The sequence below is a fragment of the Scatophagus argus genome, chromosome 6 (genome assembly GCF_020382885.2).
Source record: "Scatophagus argus isolate fScaArg1 chromosome 6, fScaArg1.pri, whole genome shotgun sequence".
Classification (NCBI taxonomy): domain Eukaryota; kingdom Metazoa; phylum Chordata; class Actinopteri; family Scatophagidae; genus Scatophagus; species Scatophagus argus.
The window spans coordinates 26553319-26580144 of record NC_058498.1 but is presented as its reverse complement, the minus strand read 5'-3'; the positions used below and the strand labels follow the sequence as shown (position 1 = coordinate 26580144).

The window sequence follows — 26826 nt, the reverse complement described above, 5'->3', positions numbered from 1 at the left end:
ACGTGAGGATGAAAACAGCACGGTTTGTCGTTATTGCGAGGTTTGAAACTCTGCACAAACAAAAACCAAGAACTCACATACAAAATAATGTTTTCAGAAGATTTTAACATTTCAAAACTCAAGTTTCAAGGTTTCAAAAGTTTTTTGCAAACATGCACATGGCAGTTTTCAGATCTCATATTACAAGGTTTCAAAAGTTTTTTGCAAACTGATGTGGTGAGACAACAATGCCATATTTGAAACTCTGAAAATGTATACTTAAAAACAGCAAGGGTGCAACAACAGGTTTGAATCTCTGAAAATGTGAAGCTGAAACTCTGTAATATGCGTGTTGCACTTATGAAAAATAAAAATTTAAATACAAAATTATACTTGCAGAGATTCAAACCTTTTTTTCCAGACTTTCAAAATACCTTTCAAGGTTTCAAAACTTATTTTTAGACTTGCAAAACTTTTTTCAGGTTTTAAATTTTCAAACACTGACTTTCAAGGTTTCAAAACGTTTTCTTTCGGCTTCAGATAATGGCAGGATTCTAATTCCATATACATAGGGGAAACCAAACAACCACTCCGAAGAAGCATGGCACAGCACGGGAGAGTCAGCTCATCTGGACAAGACTCGGCTGTATATCTGCATCTCAAGGATACGGGACACACCTCTGTGTCCCGTATCCTTGATACGGATTTAAATGTTCACACTCTGGACAAAGAAGACTGATGGTTTGAGAGAGGTGTGAAAGAGGCCATCTATGTCCAGATAGGAAAACTATCACTGAGCTGAGGTGGTTAAAAAAAAAAGTCAACTGTACCTTTAATTCTTCCTTTTAAATATTTCAGAAGTTCACTGGTTCCTTTCTGATGAGGACAAAAAAGGAGGAGTAGAAGAGTTAGAACATGAACATTGGCAGATGATCTGGTGATTTTACATGTCACTAAAATTCCATAAATACAGAAACATCTCCAGACATAGAGTGTGTGCACTGCACAACAACAGGATAAATATCCAAAAAATTCAAGCTTACTGTCGCTTAATTCAATCAGGTGGACATTATCAATTCATCATGCTAGTGAGTCAAGCTGATTGTTAGCTGTGATAATTAGACAGGATGGAGAGACTGAGAGCACACATAAGTCACTTGCTCTTTTTGCTGAGGTTAAAGCTAAGAGAAGTGCTGTCTTTAATGACCAAAGTTTGAAAAAGATCAGTGAAGGAGTACAGCTAGATGAACATCTTGTTACACCATGAAAGTCAGCATGGGCTCCCCAACAACAGCTCTATTGATGACGCAGTTGTGTGTTCTGAAGCCACCCGAATCTCTCCTTCTGAATATGCCCTAAAATGTAAGGAATCAGAGGATTTGGGGGGAAATATAGAGAAGAGCTCTGGGCCACAGTTGGTGAGAGAAGCCATCCATTTCCAGTGGCAGGGCATCCCGTGAGTTTATGGAGAACCACAGAATGCAGCGTGCATTCTCTTGACAGGCAAACAGACCCACTTTTGTTCCGCCGAACCTGTTCCACAACTTTTGAATAAGTGTGGGATTCAGTCTCTGTTCTGGGAAGGATCTCCATGTTACATCAGATCCGCGGTTTAGTTATGTTTGTCCAGGATATGAATAACCCTAATGGAGCGAGTGAGTGGAACAGGCTACTTCAGCAGCTGAGCCAAGAGAACTCGAGCCCTGGCAATTTGTGTATGCTGCTTCTATTTTGGTGGTGTTCTCACTGCTACATCTTCGCCTTTCAGTCATGGAGAAAAATTTTTCCGTACTTTCGGCACTGTGGACAGCTCCAGGCAATTTATGTGGAGAGATGGAGGCCTGGGCCATTTTCCTCCAACAACTTGAGACTGACACATTTCACCTCATCTGAGGAGTCTGTGTACACTCAGATGTGTGGCATAACTCTCGTGAACCCTGGGGTGAAACCCCATTGCTAGAACACAAGGGGTTTTCCAGTATGTCATATCTGAGTAAGGATTTGAGCAACTTTAACGGGGGCTAAATTCAAGATTCAAGATTCAAGAGTCTTTATTGTCATTATGCAAGCATGAAGAAATTTTGTGCAAATTCTTGGCTTAAAAACACACTTATAAAAGGCACTTATAAAAAATAAAGGCACTTATAAATAAAGGCACACTTATAAAAAATTGTGATGGCAAGACCACTGCGTCAGAGCATCTCCAAAACTGCAGCTCTTGTGGTATGTTCCCAGTCTACATTTGCCAGGACCTACCAAAAGTGGGCCAAGGGACGAAAACCGTTACAATGGCGGCAGGATTATGGGTGGCCAAGGCTCACTGAAGCATGTGGGGGAACAAGTGGCCTCTGCCAGCAGAGCTCAAATTGCTGAAAAAGTTATTGCTGATACAGACAGCAAGATCCAAGAACTCACAGTGCATCACATTTCATTGCATATAGGGCTGTACAGCCGCAGAACGGTTAGCGTTCCCATGCTGACCCGTGTCCACTGCTGAAAGTGCCTACAATGTGCATGTGAGCATCAGCACCATTATTTATATCATTAAGCTGGCAATGCAGTTTAGTGTCAGCATTTCAACAGCAGCAGCAGTTTTTCAGACATTGTATTTTCTAGTTTCACTTTGCATTTGTACAGACTCGACTACCTTCTTTGTCCAAACTGTTTAACTGTGTGTGCTTTGTGTTTTTGTTCTCAGTGTGTCACGTACTTTGAGCAGGTCTCTCCTGATTCCTCTCAGGGGATTTCCCTCCAACAGTAACACCTTCAGATTGGGCAGCAGGCTGAGAGATGCTGGAAGACTGACACAGAAATCCAATTCACATGAACATCCCTGAAACTCAGGTGACAACACTATCTACTGCTTTGTAATTTCTCTAGTGTGTGTAGGAGTGCCTGTTTACATAAATATGTTTGAATGGCTGAAATCCCAGTGAACACTGATGAAGTGTGAACTGCTGTCATTAGATTTAGAACTGACTGGATAGTTCCATCGTGTGTTGAGGTAACTGCTTCTGATGTAATGATGTCAGTGACCTACATGGCAATGTCGTTATTGGTGAGGTCAAGGCGTGTGAGCGTGCTCAGTGAGGTAATCTGTTCCGGTAGATTTTTGATCTTATTGTCGCGCAGTTCCAGAACAGAGATGGCTGTCAAGGATGCCAGCTGCTCCGCTTCCAGTAGCTCAATTTGGTTGTTCCCAACATATAAATCCTACACACACACAAACACAGAGAAAACATAATTTTATATCACACAGTACTGTGCAAAAGTCCACCATTAGATTTATTGTTTTAGTGAAGTCTTAATGACAATCCATATTCGTTTTTCGGAACATACAGGAAATACAGGAAATGTGTACACGAAATTTAAAAAACACAATTTTCAGAACAAAATGGCTTCTACAGGCAAAAGTCAGTATTTAGTGTGTCATCCCTTGGCATTGAGCACATCTTGAACTGTTTTGGGGAGACTGTTATTACGTTTTCTAAAGTAATCTTCTGGTATATTATACCAGGCTTCTTTCAGCACTTGCCAGTTCTTCTTTAGCCCATTGGTCATGTAAATGATAAATAATTAGTTAATCATGTCAAGCTCCTCTGATGTAACAAATGGCCAAGTTACTAGTAATTTACACCTAGCAAATTGTCAAAATCTGTTTTAGGTTGCTGTCAACTAAGGATGTGTATGTTTAGTCAACTAGTCGTTTAAAAGTTGCCATCCTCACTAGTTGGGACCAGAAAACTAGTCTGTTATTAAACTAATTATTGTAATTATATTCATGTACACGTACTGAAGGTGCTAAGTATCCCCTTTAAACATCAGGGAAATTAGTTGTTAATAACATCTCTACAGCCGACTCTGAAAGCACCCCTCATATGATACCATACAAAAAGCTACCAGCATGGAGTAACCCATGTTAGTAATTACCTTCAGCATAGGAGCAGGAAGGCTTGGTAGGAGGCGGAGTCTGTTGTGTCTCAGGTAGAGCTGCTCCAAAGCTAGCATCTCTGATAGGCTGACAGGAATGTCAGTCAGCTGGTTACTGCTGCAGTCCATCACCTTAACATCTGTAAGATCAAGACAACATCAGACATCAGTCCTGATGTTCTTTTCTTCACACAACCAAATACTGTACTTTTCAGCTGTGTTTCAGGGACTCTATATGCTTAAAAGTGCTTATTAGGTTGTTGAACAGCATCTGAAATCTCCTCCCCCACACCTTTCCAAACTCAGACCTGAAAAGCTCGCCAAAATGTCATCACACCCACTGTGTCAAGCATAAAGCATTGCGCATGGTCAGACCCCTTTTAACAGGATGTGCCCTGGTATTTATGTGCTGTGCCTCGGTAAAATCTCATGTTCAATTTTTCAAACAATTTTCAAACAAAAAGTGGCGCTACATTAATTTATAACATTGGGGAAAGAGTTTATGTTTATCCCCAACAGAAATGAGCGCACATTCAGCACGCTGTGTGTTTGCTGCGCACGTTAGTGTGCGTGTGCAACAGCAGGTAAACTATAACGCGCATGCAGCTGTCCGTGTGTCAGCACGCCAAACTGAGTGCAGTCTGACAGATCCAAGTTTTGTAAATGGAACGATGATCTCATACTAATGAAACATTATTGAACGACTTTAGTAGATGGATATAGGAAAATTCATTGGATGATGTAGAGACAGGAGATATGAGAATGAGGCACGTAAGATCTGGCGGTAGTTGGTGATAAACAAGCTGACAAGCAAAGGTAACGCTATTTGCAAACAGCAGCGAGGCGTGAGGCTTCAAACTGGACAATCCCCAGCATGAATTTGACAAAGACGAACATCTATGTGTATACAGGGTCGAAGCTTTGGTGCAGGCTGGCTTGACCGGAGTGAATCTTTTGGGTGTGCTAAAATTAGCTTGAGGTGTTATTTAGCTTATGAGAGGGTTGGCCACGATGATGTCATAAATCTAACGTTAGTCTTGGCTATATTACAACGCAGATACGTGATAAGAGAGTCGCTCAAAATAATATTCCAGGTTAATTTCTAGAGAGCTAGTAGGCTGTAGTTTCAAATTCATGCTGAAACTACATTTTACACAAATTTATGTAAATCAGAATAGTATCAGATCACTGCTGTACTTAAATCAGCTGAGCAGACCCTGAATCTCACTCAATCTGGCAAGACAGTCTCAGATTATATAGGAAGGCCCTACGGACTGCCAAAGCAGCCTATTACTCGAAATTAATTGAGGATAACAAGCATAATCTCAGGTTTCTCTTCACTAGAGCACAGCCTCAGTGTTCCACAAGGTTCAGTGCTTGGGCCGATCCTGTTCACCTTATACATGCTCCCTCTAGGAAATATTATTCAGAAACATGGCATAAACTTTCATTGTTATGCTGATGACACTCAGCTGTACTTATCCTTAAAGCCTGAAGAAACAGAGCCGTTAGCCAGACTCCAGGCATGTCTTAAGGACCATAAAGGACTGGATGACCTCCAATTTTTTATTATTAAACTCAGACAAAACTGAGATCATTGTTCTAGGCCCCAAACACCTTAGAAATAGAATAGCTGATAATATTCTCTCTCTGGATGGCATGACTTTGGCCTCCAGTACGACTGCGAGGAACCTTGGCGTTATCTTTGATCAGGACGTGTCATTTATTCATCACATTAAACAGACCTCTAAGACCGCCTTCTTTCACCTCCGTAATATTGCTAAGATTAGGAGTGTCCTCTCTCAGAGTGATGCTGAAAAACTTGTCCATGCTTTCGTTACTTCTAGGCTGGACTACTGCAACTCACTATTGTCAGGATGTCCAAATTACTCTATTAATAACCTGCAGCTGATCCAAAATGCAGCAGCTAGAGTTTTAACAGGAATCAGTAAAAGGGATCATATCTCCCCCATCTTAGCTTCTCTTCACTGGCTTCCGGTAAAATTCAGAATAGACTTTACAATTCTCCTACTTACATATAAGGCCCTAAATGGACTAGCCCCATCATACCTGCAGGATCTAATAGTCCCATATATTCCCAATAGTTCACTCAGATCACAGAGCGCAGGTTTACTTACAGTTCCCATAATTCATAAAAGTAGAACGGGAGGATGAGCCTTCAGCTATCAGACACCCCTGCTGTGGAACCAGTTGCCAATCTGGGTTCGACAGGCAGATACCACCTCCACTTTTAAGACTAAACTTAAAACCTTTCTGTTTAGTAAAGCATATAGTTAGCACCAAATAAAGTGTTTAGGGCTGGTAGGCATAGTTTCACTCACCTCATGCTATATAGCCACAGGTGGAATAGGTCTGACTAACTGTTAATCTTTAAATCTCTATCATAGCTAAGCTGCTATAGGCCTATGCTGCCGGGGGACACAAACATGATCCACCAAGCAGTTTCCCCTCCTCCTTCTCCTCTTCTATCCTCTCCCCTTGTCAGATTAACATGCAGTTCATTATTTTATGTCACTAACTGTGTGTCCAGTGCTCCTCGTAGTCTTGTGTCTCTCCCTCCCTTTCTCTCTCTCTCTCTCTGTATCTTTCTGCAGGTATCTCTCCATCCAGATCTTCAAGTTGAACTGTAGCCGGCTCTATGACCAACCCAATGTGTATTGTTGACATCTGCCTGTCATTCCTCTGTGTACCGACTATCGGCGGGGTGGTTCTCCCTACGGGCCGAAATCGAACTGATAGGATAGTGATTCTCAACATCACATAAAAAAAGAATACATGAATGTTACAGCAGTTCATTATAATTTTCATTACTATAATTTTCTTATAACTTATGAAATGTTAAAATCATATTGAGGTGGTATAAAAAGTGAAACTAAACAGTTGAGATTTTGTTTTACTTATCTTTTTAGTAATGTCATTTCTCATGTTGTTAATTGCTTTCCTGCCTGTACAACATCCATTGCACGTCTGCCCGTCCTGGGTGAGGGATCCCTCCTCTGTTGCTCACCCTGAGGTTTCTTCCATTTTTTCCTGTTAAAGGTTTTTCTGGGAGTTTTTCCTTAGTCGATGTGAGGGTCTAAGGGCAGAGGATGTTGCTGATGTTATGTTAAGCCCTTTGAGACAAACTGCTTGTAAAAATGGGCTATACAAATAAAGTTGACTTGACTTGACTTGACTTGACTAGAGCCATAGTGCTATCGAGCCTTGTATCCCTGTGACCCTTAGCAGCAACGACTTTATAACCTTTTTTAACGACAAGATCTTAAACATTAGAGGCAAAATTCAGCACCTACTGACCTCAGCTGATACTGATCTAACATCAAACACTAATGTCTTAGAACCAACAGTAGAAACAGATAATCATTTTGACTGCTTTTCACCTATTGATCCCCATCAGCTATACTCACTCGTATATTCATCCAAGCCAACATCATGCCTCTTAGACCCCATCCCTACTAACCTTCTCAAAGAAGTTTTACCCTTACTTAGCACCTGTCTATTAGACATGATAAATCTGTCCCTGATAACAGGCTATGTACCCCAGTCCTTTAAAGTAGCTGTAGTCAATCCTCTCCTTAAAAAACACACACTTGACCTAGAGGTTTTAAGCAACTACAGACCAATGTCTAACCTTCCATTTCTTTCCAAGATCCTTGAAAGAACAGTCGCCATCAGTTATGTGACTTTCTTCAAAATAATAACTTATTTGAAATTTTTCAATCTGCCTTTAGAGCTCATCCTAGCACAGAAACAGCATTGGTCAATGACCTCCTCCTGACATCAGACAAGGGATTTATCTCTGTCCTTGTACTGTTAGACCTTAGTGCTGCATTAGACACCACTGACCACACTATATTACTGCACAGATTGGAACACCTAATTGGCATCAAAGGAACTGCATTAAGCTGGTTTCAGTCTTATTTATCAGATCGATTTCAATTTGTTCATGTTAATGATACATCGTCCACACTCACAAAAGTTAGTCATGGAGTTCCCCAAGGTTCTGTCCTTGGGCCAATATTATTCAGTATGTATATGCTCCCCATCTGTGATATTATTAGGAAACACGCCATACATTTTCATTGTTATGCGGATGACACAATTGTACTTATCAATGAAACCAGATGAAACAAATCAGCTAGTCAAGCTTCAGGCATGTCTTAAAGACATAAAAACCTGGATGACCAGCAACTTCCTACTTCTAAATTCAGACAAAACTGAAGTTATTGTTCTGGGCCCCGAACACCAGGAAACAAATTATGCAGTGATATTGCATTGCCAGATGGCTTAGCCATGGCCTCAAGCTCCACTGTAAGAAATTTAGGAGTTACCTTCGACCAGGACATGTCCTTTAACTCGCACATATGCAAATATTTCAAAAACTGTATTCTTTCACCTCCACAATATCGCAAAGATTAGGCACATCCTGAGTCGGAAAGATGGAGAAAAATTAGTCCATGCATTCATTACCTCCAGACTGGATTACCGTAACTCCTTTCTATCAGGCTGCCCCAATAAATCTATAAAGACTCTCCAGCTAATCCAGAACGCTGCAGCACGACTACTGACAAGAACCAGCATGACAGACCATATTCCTCCTGTACTGGCTTCTCTATATTGGCTACCTGTAAAATTCAGGATAGACTTTAAAATTCTCCTCCTCACATATAAAGCCCTGAACAGTCAGGCACCATCCTATCTTAAAGAGTTAATAGTACCCTATTATCCCACCAGAGCTTTGCGTTCCCAAAATGCAGGGCTACTTGTGGTTCCAAGAGTCCTCAAAAGTAGATTGGGAACCAGAGCCTTTAGTTATCAAGCTCCTCTACTATGGAACCATCTTCCGGTTTCGGTCCAGGAGGCGGACACCCTCTCTATATTTAAAAGTAGACTAAAAACTTTCCTGTTTGATAAAGCTTATAGTTAGGGCTGGCCTAGACCGGCCCCTAGTTACGATGCTATAGGCTTAGACTGCCGGGAGCCCTCCCATGACGCACTGAGCTCTTTCTTCCTCTCCCTCTCCTTCTGCATACATCTATGTCCCATTAATGCACACTACTAACTAAATTTCTTCCCTGGAGTCCTTGTGCTTTCTTGTCCCGCAGATTCCTATCGATCATGATTGGACCTCCGGCTGCGGTCCTGCTGTCGTCCTGCTCAAAACCTACTACGATTACTACTGTTTGGTCATAATCTGATTTAAATCTGTTACGACTCTGTACAGCTACTACCATTACGATTGTTACTACTATTGTTATCAAAATCACCATAATACCTTCTGTATACTTCATTGTCATTGTCATTATCTACATTTCCGATACTTCTGGTATTATTACTGCTGCTATGCATCTCTGCTTGTGTGCTCCTTCTCTCACACCCCACCTCCTCTCCCTCTCTCCCTTGCTCTCTCTCTCTCTCTTGCTCTCTCTCTCTCGCTCTCTCTCTCTCTCTCTCAACCCAACCGGTCAAGGCAGGGGTCTGCTCCGAGGTTTCTGCCTTCTAAAAGGCAGTTTTTTCTCGCCACTGTCGCCAAGTGCTTGCTCAAGAGGGAATGTTGGGCTCTCTGTATTTACAGTTTAATTAAAGAGTTTGGTCTAGACCTGTTTAAATTGGAAAGTGTCATGAGATAACTTTTGTTGTGAATTGGCGCTATATAAATAAACTGAATTGAATTGAAAATTGAATTGAATCTCATAAACGGAACTGCAGCTGTGTGGCAGTTGCATAACAATGTCTGAGTGCATAGGTCCTTAGGTACTGGTCATTGTTGCGGTATGTCACTTGTGGGGCTCCACTCCTGGGTCTGTCACGAACTCTGCCAGTAGTTCTGTGTAGTTCTGCCAGTAGTTCTCTGCCAGTAGTTCTGTGTCTTGATGAAGTCTGCTGATGACACTTTGTGACACACCAAGTTCACGAGCAACATCTGACAGCACCGACCCTAAGGCGCGCTATGGCCAGGTGGCGCTGCTCATCTGTTAAGTGACGTCGTGTGTTCATGGTTGTTTGAATGATGAACTTGGAATGACTTACTGACAATACCAGCTTTTTATACCCACAGAATGTTGAAATTGATGCCACATTGAAAAGGGTTGTCTTTTATTGGCTCCAATATGTAAGGCACACTGTACACAGTGAGACCATTACGTGGAAAACACAAAATGAGGTGTATCTATCACCCCAATACAATTGCCTCCCTATCCCAAAAATCTCTGAAGTGAAACAAACACCGTATGTATGACATCCACTGAGTCTCTCACAATATCCCTAACTTTTTGTGAGTAGTGTACATGCACTGAAGTACTTCAGCTGAGTACAGTTAAAGCATTTTGGGCGTTTGGAGTTACAGACGTTTGGAGTTACATTTAACCTTATGTCTGTCACAAAAGAAAGTAACGAGATACAAGCAGTGACCAAGTGGTGGAGTTGTGGCCTAGATCTTAGACCTCAGTACAAAGACCAAGACAGAACTTTTCACAAATTTACGAATATAAGCCTGTTTCAAATAAGGTCTAATTCTTTCTACTGCTGAGGCAGATAAAGGCCACTATCAAGCAAGACAAATGGCTTGGTAAAGAAACAGAAAAGCTGGTCTTACTTGTAAGCTGGGCCAGGCTGTCAGGGAGGCAGCTAAGCTCGTTGTGACTCAAGTTCAGTTTCTGCAGACAGGTGAGACAACCCAAGCTGGAGGGAAGGGCCTTTAAAAGGTTGTTGGACAGGTCCTTAAATTAATCACAGGACAGGACACCTCTGTCAGCTAATCAAACAGCACAATATGAAGAGCCTGGTGAGACACACTACATAAAATATGTGTGATTACCAGCTCAGTCAGGTTCTCAAGCTGTCCCAGTTCCTCTGGTAGGCTCTCTAGCAAGTTCCGCTGAAGTGAAAGGCTATGGAGATTCTTTAGAGTACACACCGCAAGTGGCAGTGATCTCAGTTGGTTATGACTGGCCCAGCAGCAGAAATAAATGAAGGAAAGCAGAAAGAAATACATGTTAGATTTTAGTCGATTTTAAAATAATATACATTAATTTGTTCATTTTTCTCACAGTGGCTAGCCCCACAAAGTGGTAACTTCAAGTGCCAAAAAGTGAAGTCAACACTGAGTGTGCTAAAACTGCTGTTGCTCAAATACCCAGACTTCAAAAACAAGTCAATCCCCCTCTAAGATCAGATATTAAAATGTCGTTTACAGCAATTCTGTATTTCTCTATTATTTGATTGCTGTCTCTAGTGAGTACTGGCTGCTGTTGCTAGCTGGCTTGTGGCAAAAATACAGGTATTTTGTATGTTTGGGGAGAACAAACCTTCAGTCAGACTCATGAACATAATGCAGTGTTTCCCTATGTACTGTATATCTAGTAGTGACAGCCTCTCCATGTAGGAGACCCTCCAATTGGCTTGTTAGCTTATGATTATCAAGGCATATCACTCACATTTCATCAATGATACAAATATTAATTTCTAATTCCCAATTCTGTTTTTTATATACTATATATATATATATATATATATATATATATATATATATATATATATATATAATAATTTTCCTCTTACCATATCTTGCAGCCATCTGTATAAGTGGGCAATTAGAATATTTTTAATTACTCCCTCCACAGCCAATGTGAAAAGCTTTTCTAAGTTACATGGTGGTTTATACTGCCACGTGTGCCTGTCTGTAGGCACAAACATCTATCCCTGACAAACCAAATCCTTTCTGAAGGTGCTCATATGATTTCAAAGTTTCCCCCCAGTAAATCAGATCCACAGTAATTAACCTTTAATCAGCCCTGATGTTATTATTTTGCTAGGTGGGAAGTATGGAATAGCTGCTACTTTTAGTGCTATGGAGATAGGATAAGAGATAGGACATAGAATTAGATTTAGATGTTTTCTAATTAGCAGTCATATGTCCATTGTGAATTTAATCCATTCATCATCTATTTGTACTTTTTTACAAATTTTTTTGCTTGCTTTTCTTAGGAAAAATGGGCATGGATTTTGCTTTATACTGAACCATCCTGTTTCCCTATCGTCACAGTTCAGAGGATTCTGTGCAGCATCTTAGCTGTACTTAGAACAGCTCTTTCTGGACAGAAACCACTGATGTTGCACCTGGAATCTCCTGAAGCATGAAGCATGACTGAAGAATCACTCTGGGGGTCACAGCCCGCAAGTGCTCTGATTACCACTGGCACCACCATTGCTTTTACTCACCACATCTTTTCTGATGCTTCTTTTCAGTCTTTGGTATTTTTCAAGCTTCTTGTCTTCTTTATTCTTGATGTTGCGGTTGTTTGGGATTTACATCTGTCATCACTGTCTTCTTCTGTTGTTTGTTGACCACCACAGCCTGCACCTGGGGTCCTGTCTGGTGTGGTAGACCCCAGCCTCTATTGATCTTGTACCTGCCGCCTGTTCTTGTGCCGCCATGATCAGTGCTTCTGTGCTGTCCTTCTCAGCCTTCTCCAGCCACTGGCAGGATTTCTTGATATCAACCACTTCTTCTATCTATTGGTGGTACATGCCGTGCAAGGGCTTGTCCCTCTATGATGGGTCATCCTCTCCCCCACCATCATTGCCAGGTTTCTGCTACCTGAGGTATTCACTTAGCAATTCATCTCTGGAGGCCATCTTATTTATGTGCACCTGGATCTTTGTATTCTCATCCTGAACAGTGGTTCTGACACTCACTAGTCCTCTGCCACCCTTGTTCCACTTAGTGTACAGTCTCAGGGTGCTGGATTTGGGGTGAAACTCTCAATGCATTGTGAGGAGCTTCCTTGTCTTGATGTCAGTAGCCTCTATCTCTTCCTTTGGCCAGCTTATTATGCCAGCGGGGAATCTGATGAACGGCAGGGTGTGTTGATGGCTCTGACCTTGTTTATCCCATTTATCTGACTTTTTAGGACCTGCCTCACTCTGTGTAGGTATTTCAAGCTAAGATCCTGTGTGACCTGGACCTGTGATACCCTGGACTGGTCGCCAGTCAATCGCAGGGCCAACACACAAAGACCGACAACCACACACTCTCACACTCACACCTAGGGGCAATTTAGAGTAGCCAATTAACCTAATGTGCATGTTTTTGGTATTGTGGGAGGAAGCCGGAGTACCCGGAGAAAACCCACGCAGGCACAGGGAGAACATGCAAACTCCACATAGAAGGGCCGAGACCGGGATTTGAACCTGGAACCCTCTTGCTATGAGGCGACAGTGCTAACCACTGCACCACCGTGCCGCCCAAACAACAGAAGATAACAGTGGTAATAGATGTAGCAATCCCAAATGAGTGCAACATCAAGAAGAAGGAACAAGAAGCTTGAAAATATCAAGGAATGAATGAAAATCCAGAAAATATATGGGAAGTAAAAGCAACAGTGGTGCGAGTGGTAACTGGGGCACTGGGGGCTGTGACCACAAAACTGGAAGAGTAACTCCAGCAGATTCCAGGTACAACATCAGTGGTCTCTGTCCAGAAGAACGCCGTCCTAAGAATTGCTATGATAAGCAGCTTGTCCAACTGAGGACAAGCTGTGTACTCAATTAGGACAAAGATGACATTTGGTTCAGTGGTTAAGCGTAGTGCAAGTCACAGTTATGGTTATGGACAATCTCTGGGAAATGCATGTAAGTCCATGTAATGTCACCAAAACTGACAAAAGCAAATGTGTGTATGTGTGTGTGTACCTGAGTCGCACTTGCTGAAGCTCTTGCAGTTCCCCCAAGGCACTGGGCAAATTGCTCAGCTGGTTGTCATGGAGCTGCCAGAGCAAAATGACAATTTCCATTTAATGACTAGGACTAACCTAACATCATGATAAACTCTACTAATGTCTCAAAGTAGTACTATTTTTTTTATCAATAACTACAACTAACAAAAAGAGGCCAAAATAGATGCTGTGTACTTATTCATCAGGTTAGCAACTTAATAGGTGGTAGATTTTTTTATTTTGAAAATTAAAGAGCTAGACTAGGACTACATTACATCAACTCTTAGTCAGTTTGTCCCAAATCAAGAGATCAAGATCAAGATCAAGTGCAGTGAAATTCTTTATGTCCCTGCTACCAAAAAATAGGTAAGTAAAATTTAAATATTGCAAAATAGAATGCTTATACAAAATAATAAAATTAAAAAAGTGAAAATGTGCAGTATTTACATGAATAGTATTTACATCTAGTGCAGGTGGGAGTAGGATTCTGTTGTTGATTGTAATATCATTTTGGACCTACCAATTGAAATAAATTTTCCTTTACACCAAGATCAGGAAAAATCTTTTTCACAGGATTTATATTATAAACAAGTATTTATTTCTACCTAATTCCATCTCTTGTGTATCTGTTTTAAGCACAGCATAAGTGATCATATTTTGGAAATATGCAATGTTGTGATCTGCTCTTGTTAGTTACTGCATTACAGTCACTGTTGATACAAACTCAAAATTTCCTGTTTCCATTTCAAATTAAAAGCCCTCCAGCATTTCATTTGACAGAAATAGTCCGTGAGCCAGGGCCCCAAAATATGGAAACCGTTACCGAAAAAGTGGCAAAGACTACCATACCTTTTCGGAAAGCTTGGAATCTCAGCTTTCCAATGATGTATGATGGCCATCTGACAAGAGTAGCTGTTTTGAGTTATCACACATAATGTAGACCAAGGTTGAGAAAATAATGCGTATAAATCAAGCAGAGCATTGGCATAGTTAAAAAGCTATATTGGACATACTGGAATATTTAATTTTGTTATGTTTGGTATCATTTTAAAGGGGAGACTCTGAGCTTTCATTTAAACCATTTTGTGAACATTTTGGACTAGTATAGCCAACCCTGGAGCTCTTCAAACTTTTAATCACACACATTTTCCTGCCATTTCCGCCTAATTCATCTTTTGTCTTTTAGTCCTGTGGCACCAGGGAGCATCAGAGAAACTAAATTCAAACACTGAAATACTGGCATGACCCTAAGGATTCAGAAAATGTATCATTTACCCATATTATCTGATTTGGAGGGGGTGATTTTCAGTCTTATATCAGACATGGCGTTTTTCAAAAGACAGAAACAGAAGTGTACTATTAGCCTATCCCTAGGCTAATTTCTTGATATGTCAAGTTGAAAGTCTGAGGTAAATATTTTTTAGAAAAAGTTGTTATTCAGCATTTTCATCATTTTTAGATAGTTCAAAGGGTCCTTAAAACACAACAACCCCATGTAGCCTAATTTATATGAGGTTAGGGTTAGGGTTAGAATTTACTTTTACTTAATTAATTTAATTTAATTTACTTTTTTTTTTTAGAATTTATTTTTAAATCAAAGCGTCCCTAGCTGGACAGGTTACAATATCTTAGCATCAAACACTGTTGATGTTATTCCCAGTGTTGTCAGCTATCTGCCAACCATCAATGCCCCAGCTACCCAGATGGCAAGTGTTCATGAAATTCTCCTTCAAAGTAAGAAAATCATGACTTTCTTACACATCAGCAACATGTCAGTTACCTTTGATCAGGCACTCTACTGTAAAGTTACAGAAATTCTGTGGGCACATAGAGACACGTTTCCCAACATTGTGCCAAGACTTGGAGTATTTCACACCATCTGCATGTTCCTGGGTGTGATTGGGAAGCGTTTCCAGGCAGCAGGCCTAAAAGACATCTGCATTGAATCTGGAGCTGTGGCAGAGGGGTCTGTCAGTGGTGTATTGGATGGCCATAAGTACAATAGATCTCTGAGATTCCACAAAATCATGTATGAAGCCCTCCTGAGGCTGGTCTGGAATCAGTTTCCCCTGTGGCTCACAGAGAAACATCCTGATGCCCACGATCTCCTAGATATCCTGCCCTTAAACTTGAGTGTCTTTTCTGAGGGTATATCATCAACCACTGTAGAAGAATCACTTTACCATACAGTTTTCAGAAAGGTCCACCAGTACTTCTGTGAATTCCTTCAGCATCTCAGGTCTCAGCAAGGTCATATATTGACATGGTGGAGGTTGTACTAAACCTTGTTAGGGCATCACGTGAAGGAAACTGGGCATTGCACATGGCTAGCATCCGATCAATCATACCGTGGACCTTTGCTTATGATAATCTTAATATGCAAGGTCACTCACTGCCTACTACTCAGAGATGAGCCACATTGAACATGAGAAACCAGATCTGTACATGTTTCTCTGTGAAGGTGGCTTTTCGGCCCAGCTGAGTGCAACAAATACATTTGGCAGGGTTCCGATTGACCAGACCCTAGAGGAAACTGTCAATCGGGACACACAGACAGCTGGAGGCACAAAAGGGTTCAGCTTGAACCCAGCAGCTATCTCAAGGTATTATCTTACTGCTGAGTATAAAAGTACTTACCTGTCCATATTGAAAAGCTCCCTGGGACTCCAACAAAGTGGAGACTGTTCTCATAAGGACCTTGGACAAAGCAGAATTGCCAAAGACAAAGAACACATTGCAAGCACTGTGGATCTGTTGGAATCTAGTTGGATAAATCCATTTGCAGGTAGTGAGTCCCTTGTTTCTCTGTCTACTGGAAGTAAAGCACCAGCAGATGTTGCTGAAGACCTTCTGAACGCACACACCACTGGCGAGAATGCCTACAGAACCTTCTCTGCTGAACGTGTTGAGAGTAATCCTCCTGCCAAGCAGTCCATGCACCACTCTCCAAGATGAAACTGAAAACATTCTCCTCAACGCATGGAAAGGCAAAGACATGCAAAACTGGGAATAAAGAGGTTATCCTCAAAGCTGATAATCGAATATTTGCCCAGATGATACTGATTGCACAGAGTAGACAGTTTTCTCATCCCCTTGGACCACTTCCGTGGGCTCTTGCTTCGCCAGATGGCAATCTGAGGAAGACCTGCAAATCCTCACTTGCCAAGCAACTGCTTAAGTTCCCATGTGTTGCTGAATCATTGCCATTTAATTCCACCTGCGTAATAGATGGCATGGCACTTGTTCAGAAGCTGAACGGTGATGGCAAGACATTTGCTGATATTGCAGTCTATGCTTTGTCCACTGTGCTAGCTGAAGCAAGTCACAACACCCGTGTTGACATTGTTTTTGATGTATATAATGAAGCTTCTATCAAACACATGGAGAGAGTGGCTAGAGATGCAGACTCAGGCAAAGAGGTCAAACAGATCATTGCAGGGCACAGAGTTCAGCAATGGAAGAAGTTCCTACACAGCAACAACAACAAAACAAATCTTGCTACCTTCTTGCTCAAAGAGTGGGGCAAAGAACAGTCTAGAACGAGACTCGGTGAAAAGGTTCTGTACACTACAGCGAAAGATCAGTGTTACAAGCTGACCCAACAGGGAGTGCACAAGGTAGCAGAACTGTCGTCCACTCAGGAAGAGGCTGACACCCGTATGCTACTCCATGCTTGCCATGCTTCAAGGACTGGTTACAAGTCTGTCATCCTTGTGTCTGATGACACTGATGTCTTGGTGATAAGCCTGGCTACCAGTGACACACTCACATGTGACCTGTTCCTGAAGACAGGGACAAAGAATCGCACCAGTTACATAAACATCTCTCAGCTCGCTCGTGGTCTGGGTTCACAGTTGTGCCAGGCTTTGCCTGGTTTACATGCATACACAGGCTGCGACACTGTAAGTGCATTTGCAGGCCGTGGTAAAGTGTCAGCCTTAAAACTTCTTCAGAAGAATGAAAACTTCTGTGAGACCTTTCAGAAGGTTGGGTTAGACTGGACAATGACACCTGAGTTGTATGCAGCCTTACAGGAGTTCACATGTCAAATGTACAGCTCCAAGTCCAAAATCACCAACATCAATGAAATGAGGTATGTACTTTTTTGCGCAAAGAAAGGCATAGAATCCTGGCAGTTACCTCCATGCTCAGATTCTCTCAGTAAGCACTGTCTCAGAGCTAACTATCAAGGTGCTATCTGGAGAAGATGCCTCGAGAACAACCCTGAAGTTCCTTCCCCAGTTGAGCACGGGTGGTCTCGAGTGGAGCAAGATGGTGACTTGCAGCTCTCCATAGATTGGTTCAGTGTCTCCATCGGTCCACAAGCAGTACTTGAGTTTCTGTCCTGCTCATGCAGAAGGGACTGTGTCACTCCATCATGTCAGTGTGTTGCCAACAACTTGGCCTGCACTGACCTATGCCATGCAAGACAGTGCAAAAACCAGAAGGATGATTTTGAGGAACAATCCTATTCCTCTGATGAGGATTCCGACGAGGAGTTTGATTAGTGTTGTGGCCTTGAATGATGCAATGTGTGCGAAAATATCATAAAATATCATTGACCATGCCTAAAGGTCTTGACCTTGACCTTTTACAGTAATGGCAATGTCACAATTGGGTTTGCCAATTGTGACATTATGCATATGCATTATTTTCTCAATAGTACACTATTGTTTCCGTCTTTTGAAAAACGCCATGTCTGATATAAGACTGAATATCACCCCCTCCAAATCAGATAATATGGGTAAATGATACATTTTCTGAATCCTTAGGGTCATGCCAGTATTTCAGTGTTTGAATTTAGTTTCTCTGATGCTCCCTGGTGCCACAGGACTAAAAGACAAAAGATGAATTAGGCGGAAATGGCAGGAAAATGTGTGTGATTAAAAGTTTGAAGAGCTCCAGGGTTGTCTATACTAGTCCAAAATGTTCACAAAAGGGTTTAAATGAAAGCTCAGAGTCTCCCCTTTAAAATGATACCAAACATAACAAAATTAAATATTCCAGTATGTCCAATATAGCTTTTTAACTATGCCAATGCTCTGCTTGATTTATACGCATTATTTTCTCAACCTTGGTCTACATTATGTGTGATAACTCAGAACAGCTACTCTTGTCAGATGGCCATCATACATCATTGAAAAGCTGAGATTCCAAGCTTTCCGAAAAGGTATGGTAACCTTTGCCACTTTTTCGGTAACGACCAACCCCTCTGGCTCACGGACTAAAAATTTTCACATCTCAACAGACCTTTAATAGAAAACTTCTGCAGGTATAAAACTCCAATTAACAACAGCTGGACAGGATTAAAGGATAACAAAGCAAAGAAGATAAGAACAAATGAAACAAATGCTGTTGTGTCAATTTAAACCATACTATGTAAATTTATTTACTGTATTGTAGTCACACAACACAACAAAAACAAAACAATGAGGTACAACTATTCTGGATATAAATATTCATAGCCATTACTACAGTATTTTCAGTACATTCAGATTTCAAACAATGATCAGTTTCAACTGCAAGTACAATTCAGTCTTATGCAGCTAATGATGTTATCTTTGCTCTCAACAGTTCTTAAAGAGTTAGTTCACAAACTCTAAAAGAATTTCTGACCCCATCCTCATATTATCTTCAGGGGTTATGAGCAACATGGAGTACAAAAACCTTTGTCATAAGTTGATAGTTAGTTGATAGAATCTTGATAGCTATCTTTTGATCCAGGTCTTAACTCATGACAGCCGTTATCAAGTGCTTGCTCACGGGAGAAAATTTAATTAAAGAGTATGGTCTAGACCTGCTCTAATTGAAAAGTATGATGAGATAACTTGTTGTGAACTGGTGCAATATACACTACCAGTCAAAAGTTTGGACACACCTTCTCATTCAGTGTTTTTTCTTCATTTTTACTACTTTCTACATTGTAGTTACATACTGAAGACATCAAATATATGAAGCAGGATATATGGAATTATGTAGCAAAGAAAAAAATGTTAAATAACTCTAAATATGTTTCATATTTTAGATTTCTCAAAGTAGCCACCATTTGCTTTGTTGACAGCACTGCAAACCCTTGGCCTTCTCTTAATGAGCTTCATGATGTAGTCACCTGAAATGGTTTTCACTTCACAGGTGTGCCTTGTCAGGATTCATTTGTGGAATATCTTGCCTTCTTAATGGGGTTGGGATCATCAGTTGTGTTGTGCAGAAGTGAGGTTGATACACAGCTGACAGCTCTATTTGTCTACTGCTAGAATTCATATTATGGCAAGAACCAGTCAGCTAAAGAGAAACGCCAATCATTATTTTAAGAATTGAAGGCCAGTCCACAAAATTGAAAAAACTTTGAATGTGTCCCCAAGTGCAGTTGCAAAAACCATCAAGCGCTATGATGAAACTAACTCACATGAGGACCACCCCAGGAAAGGAAGACCAAGAGTCACCTCTGCAGCTGAGGATAAGTTCATCCGAATCACCAGCCTCAGATATTGCAAGTTAACAGCACCTCAGATTAGAGCCCAGATAAATGCGGATATGTAGGGTGTGATCTACGGTTTTGTAACGTATTACGTCACTTCCTGTTTCTGCTCTACTCTGTCCTACTCATTCACTTGCCTGCGTTTGATGCTCGGTGTTGTGGATTTACTTCAATCGCCATACTTTGTGTTAGCTTTCACTGTGGTTGGTTTTGACTAATAAGTACACAAGCACTTTAGGAAAAGTTTATTAACTGCATGATCCCCTGGATTCTTTCTTTTCCCGATCCCCGTTCTGTCTCTGTCGCTCAGCTCAGCTCAGCTTAGTGCTAGCATGGCTTCTTCCACTCGCTCTCTAATAATCCTGTGGATTATTAAATACACAATCCTTCCACTCTAAATCCCTCCTAGTCAGTGATCTAATTGATCATCAGTCTGATATATTCTGTCTCACTGAGACTTGGTTACAGGATGAAGAATATGTTAGTTTAAATGAATCAACTCCATCTGGTTATATTAACTATCATGTTCCTCGAGGCACAGGCCAAGGAGGAGGAGTGGCAGCAATCTACCACTCCAGTCTTCAAATTAAACCCCAAACCTATATCTATCTATAGTTCATTTGAGAGTCCCACTCTCAGCCTGTCTCACCAAAACTGGAAGTCAAAAAAGCCAGTTTTATTAGTTGTTATGTATCGCCCACCTGCTGCTGCTTACTCAGAGTTCCTGTCTGAGTTATTACACTTCTTATCTAGTTTAGTGCTCAGTACAGATAAAGTCATTATAGTTGGTGACTTTAACATTCATATGGATGTTGACTCTGACAGTCTTGCGTCAGCCTTTAACTCACTCTTAAGTAAATGAACCAACACTGTCATAATCACAACCTTGATCCGGTTCTCACCTAGAAACTAAGAACCTGTTAGTCGTCCCTCAAAACCCTCTCCTTTCAGACCATTCACTTATAACTTTTGAGCCAACTCTAACAAACTTTACAGCATACAACAAAAAGGTCTACTGTAGTAGATGCCTCTCTGGGAATACTGTACACAGATTTAGGGATACAATCCCATCACAGCTCCATTCAGCACCATATACCAGTACAACAGAGTGTACTGATATAAATATTACTCCTGCAGAAATTGATTGCTTTGTCAACAACACTGCAGCCACTTTACACACTGTTTTAGATATGGTTGCTCCACTGAGAAAGAAGGTTACAAATCATAGGAGGCTGGCTCCTTGGTATAATTTAAATATACGAACACTGAAGTAAACATCAAGACGGATGGAGAGGAAGTGGTACTCCTCCAAATCAGCTGAATCCCAGAGGGCCTGGAAAGATAGTCTATCGACATATAAAAAGGACCTTCGTAAAGCCAAAACTGCTTATTATTCATCATTAATAGAGCAAAACAAGAACAACCCATGTTTTCTCTTTAACGCTGTAGCCAGGCTGACCAAGAGTCACATCTCTGTTGAGCCTTGTATTCCTGCAGCTCTTAGTAGGGAAGACTTCATGAGTTTCTTCACCAATAAAATCAATAACATTAGAGAAAAAAATCAATAAAGATCTCCCCAGAATAGCCAATATACTGCCATCTTTAGAAACCTCTTTTAGTGATAATCCATCCCTGGACAGCATCCTCGTCCTGGAACAGTTCCGGCCCATGGTCCAACCACTTCAGGATCCTCTTCAGTTTGCCTACCAGCCCCGCCTTGGAGTGGACGATGCCATCATCTACCTGCTGAACAGAGTCTACACCCACCTGGACAAGCCGGCAAGCACTGTGAGAATCATGCTCTTAGATTTCTCAAGTGTGTTTGACACCATCAGGCCGGCTCTGTTGGCTGAGAAGCTGACAGCGATGCAGGTGGATGCCCCACTGGTGTCCTGGATCGCAGACTATCTGACGGGCAGACCACAGTATGTACGCCTGAAGTGCTGCTTGTCAGATGAAGTGATCGGCGACACCAAGGCTCCACAGGAGACTGTCCTCTCTCCCTTCCTCTTCACTATTTACACCACAGACTTTAAGCACTGCACAGAGATCGGCCATCTTCAGAAATTTTCTGATGACTCTGCAGTGCTTGGGTATATTACTGGCGGGGATGAGAGAGAGTACAGGACGGTAGTGGACAACTTTGTCACATGGAGCGGGAAAAACCGCTCAAAAAAACAGCTCAATGTGACAAAGACCAAGGAACTGGTGGTGGACCTGAGGAGGACGAAGGCTCCACTGACCCCTATCAATATCAAAGGGGTCACTGTGGAGGAGTACAAATACCTGGGGGTGTACTTGGACCACAAACTGGACTGGTGCAAGAACGTGGACACTGTCTACAGAAAGGGCCAGAGCCGCAGTAGCGGTTTCTCATCAGCACTCAAAGTAAATTTCATTCATAACACTAGGTAGTTCCCTACTGTAGGCCTATTTCAAATTCCATACACTCTTGTTTATCGTCTGTGGGTTGTGCGAAGGCCAATAATAACCGCCTTACTATTCAAAAATGAGTCTGTACACCACCAATGTGTTGGTTTAGTCTTGAACCCTGCTGTCCGTCACATCACAGGGCACTGGCATTAGCGTAACCTGTTGATTCCCGAGATGACTCCGATTCAGGTAATAAACATACCGGATAGAAAAAGGCCAAAGCTATCGGGTGTTTATTTCAGAAAGAAAAGGAAAGAAGAGGAGAAACGGTCCAAAAACAAAGGTATGTAGCTAATGTTCTCTCTGTAGCGTACGACTGTAATTACGTTATGAAAAGGGGCTAACGTTAATTGTTTAGCTTGTTTGCTGTTTTGTGTGCTAGTTGTAATTTACCTGAACATTATCTGAGTTAACATACATACATACCAATAACTGTGTCTACACTTAAGCTATCAGCATCTTTGCTGTCATTGCTTTGTGACCATTTGGTTCTCGCTGGGTATTGTATTTGGCCGTCGGGATTTTCCGTGCAGTAAGCTAGCCTTAAAAAGACGGACGTTGCCCACATTTCGCCCATTATTTTCTCTCTCAGTATAACGTTAACAGAATTTGGGCAATGTAGCATTTCTCCCCGTTGGTTAATCTGTAGGTTAATAGCATGTAATAGGCGTAATAACATTAAGAGATAGCTAATGTATTTAAGTGTGCCGTTCATGCATGTTTACATTGATGCACTTTTCCAGGGGCACTGCTAAAATATTTTGGAGCGCCTCCTGCCTAGGATGAGTCTTAAGCAACAGAGGCCTCATCCGTAGCAGAGGATGAGGAGATCCCATCCACCTGGGCGCTATGGCTTCTATGGCATCTCCTGCCATGTCTCAGGAAGGCCATGAAGAGTTTGCTGCTGCTTCTCCTCAGCAGGAGCCTATAGGTGGGCGATATTTTGCTGTCATTTGTGTGTGTGTGTATGTGTGTGTGTGTGAAGATAGAAATAGCAGTGTGTTTTTATCTGTGAATTTTACCTGCCTGTACACATTTTTTCCTGTTAGTTGTGATTAATCCAGTTTTGCTATTTCTTAAAACCATGTTTTGTTTGACTGCTGTGTGCTTTGAATAATGTGCTAAATCAAATGTGCTGTTCTACAGAAATGCCTGAACCCCCACAAAGTTCAACTTCCACTGGAGAAGAGCCTCTTTCAATAGACCCTGCAGACTGGCCATCACCTCTGACAGACAGCATAAGGACCGAGTTGGTACACAGAGGGCCAAGTTAGGTGGCATCAGATTTCTTTTTTCCTAATGGGAGATGTTGTCACCAGAAGGGTCAGGTTTTAGTTCTGTGTATGTGAAGGATTTGTGTATTTTGACTTGTATTTTTATTGTTGTTATTTATATTCAATTATCCTTATTTCTTTGTCGTGCTTTTTTATGCTTGTGATATGAAATGTGTATTTTCTTTCAATTCAATTCAATTCAGCTTTTATAAAGCACTTTAAAACAATATATATCTTGCATATGTTTATGGTTGTGCACTTTAAATTGGTTGTTTAATGTTCAGTTTGTTTTATTGTATTTCTATCTTAATAAAGTTTATACATATACTTTTCACCTGATGTTCTGGATGTTCTCTTTGGGTTGATGGGGGCGTAAGCCAGAGGGGGGGGGTCTGTTCACCCAGGGCGCCATTCAGGCTAGGACCGCCACTAGCAGAGCCGCCTCTATTTTCTGAGTCCTTCAACATCTGCAGGACGATGCTGAGGATGTTCTATGAGTCGGTGGTGTCCAGTGCCATCACATATGCTGTTGCCTGCTGGGGCAGCTGCCTGAGGGTGAGGGACACTAACAGACTCAATAGAATCATTAAGAAGGCCAGCCATGTTGTGGGAGAGGAACTGGACTCTCCGAAAGTGGTGTCTGAGAGGAGGATGTTGTCCAAAATAAGGACTATACTGGACTTTCCCTCTCACCCACTCCACAATGTACTGATCAGCTACAGGAGCTCGCAAGACTCTTACTCCCACGGTGCACCACAGAGCGACACAGGAAATCATTCCTGCCTGTCGCCATCAAACTGCTAAACTCAGCACTGTGACAGACACACTCACTTTATATATGCTATGTATATAATGTTTTTACACATGTACATACCTGTATTTATAAATTTTTTAAAATTTTGAACACATGTAAATACCTGTACTTTTAGAGTTTAAATTTATACTTATCTTGTTTTGTTTATCCTATTTTTATACCTTTCACTTTTCTTTCTTGGTTGGGAATACTGCAAGTGCAATGTCTGTACGAAAAAGAATTTCCCTTCAGGGATAAATAAAGGAATTCTGATTCTGATTCCTTCCCATAGACCTCCCCGAGCTGACCTCCAGCATTAACAAATCTAACCCAACTACATGTCTCTTAGACCCCATCCCAACTAAGTTCCTCAAGAACATCTTTCCCTTGATAGGCGTTTCCTTGTTGGATCAGATCAACTTGACTTTAACAACAGGTTATGTACCACAGGCGTTTAAGACTGCTGTTATCAGACCTTTGCTAAAAAAACCTTCACTTGACCCAGACATCTAAGCAAACTATAGGCCGATATCCAACCTCCCATTTTTGTCTAAAATACTTGAAAGAGTGGTTGCAAGTCAGTTAACTGATCAACTACACAAGAACAGTGTCTCAGAAGTGGCTCTGGTTTCAGAGCCCATCACAGCACAGAAACAGCACTGGTTAAAGTTACAAATGACCTCCTGAAGGCATCGGACCACTGACTTGTCTCCATACTCGTTCTACTGGATCTCAGTGCTGCTTTTGACACTGTAGATCACAGCATTTTATTACACAGATTAGAACATGAGACTAGGATCACAGGGAGAGCACTAGGCTAGTTTAAATCATATTTATCAGATTTCTCTTAGTTCATATTAATGATGTTTCCTCTTCACATATAAGGGTTAACCTCGGTGTTCCACAGGGTTCAGTGCTTGGGCCGATCCTGTTCACCTTATACATGCTCCCTCTAGGACGTATTATTCAGAAACACGGCATAAACGTTCACTGTTATGCTAATGACACTCAGTACTTCTCCTCAAAGCCTGAAGAAACAGAGCCATTAACCAGGCTCCAGGAATGTCTTAAGGACATAAAGGACTGGATGACCTCCAATTTCTTATTATTAAACTCAGACAAAACTGAGGTCATTGTTCTAGGCCCCAAACATCTTAGAACTAGAATAGCTGATAATATTCTCTCTCTGGACAGCATTACTTTGGCCCCCAGTACGACTGCGAGGAACCTCGGTGTTATCTTCGATCAGGATGCGTCATTTATCCATCACATTAAACAGATCTCTAAGACCGCCTTCTTTCACCTCCGTAAAATTGCTAAGATTAGGAGCATCCTCTCTCAGAGCGATGCTGAAAAACTTGTCCATGCATTTGTTACTTCTGGGCCGGACTACTGCAACTCAGTATTATCAGGATGTCCAAATTACTCTATTAATAGCCTGCAGCTGATCCAGAATGCAGCAGCTAGAGTTTTGACAGGAATCGGTAAAAAGGATCATATCTCCCCATCTTAGCTTCTCTTGACTTCCGGCTGCAGCTTCCGGTAAAATTCAGAATAGATTTTAAAATTCTCCTACTTACACATAAGGCCCTAAATGGACTAGCCCCATCATACCTGCAGGAAATATAGTCCCATATATTCCCAATAGAACACTCAGATCACAGAGTGCAGGTTTACTTGCAGGTCCCAGAATTCACAAAAGTAGAAGTTTCTGTTTAGTAAAGCGTATAGTTAAAATCAAACAAAGTGTGTAGGGCTGGTAGGCATAGTTACAGTCACTTCTTGACATACATCCACTGGTAGAATAGGTCTGACTAACTGTTAACCTTTAATCTCTATCATAGCTACGCTGCTACAGGGATACAAACATGATCCCCCGAGCAGTTCCCCCACCTCCCCAATACCACCACCATCTCTACTCCCCCACCTCCTCTCCCCTCATCAGATCAACATATAATTCATTACCTTATGTCACTAACTGTGTGTCCAGTTCTCCGCGTAGTTTTGTGTCTCTCCCTCCCTTTCTTTCTCTCTCTGTATCTTTCTGCAGGTATTTCTCCATCCAGATCTACATTTTCAGCTGCATCCAGCCCTATGACAAACCCAATGCGTACTGTCAACATCTGCCCATGTCGTTCTTTTATGTAGTGATATTATAACTATCTTAAACAACATATCAGATAAAAAACAAGAAGAAGAAGA

At 41.5% G+C, this 26826-nt stretch overlaps 1 protein-coding gene across 2 annotated transcripts in view; it reads right to left on the bottom strand.

Moving 5' to 3' along the window:
- Window positions 1–26826, bottom strand: part of lrrc40 (leucine rich repeat containing 40) — a 64177-nt gene that overhangs the window by 8995 nt on the left and 28356 nt on the right. For both annotated transcript variants that reach the window (XM_046390803.1, XM_046390802.1), the window contains exons 3-9: window positions 13624–13697; window positions 10748–10877; window positions 10526–10649; window positions 3910–4049; window positions 3020–3192; window positions 2690–2780; window positions 810–855 (exon numbers count right to left, since the gene is read on the bottom strand). In XM_046390803.1, coding sequence (XP_046246759.1) covers window positions 810–855; window positions 2690–2780; window positions 3020–3192; window positions 3910–4049; window positions 10526–10649; window positions 10748–10877; window positions 13624–13697 — 778 coding nt within the window. The remainder of the gene's footprint in view (window positions 1–809; window positions 856–2689; window positions 2781–3019; window positions 3193–3909; window positions 4050–10525; window positions 10650–10747; window positions 10878–13623; window positions 13698–26826) is intronic.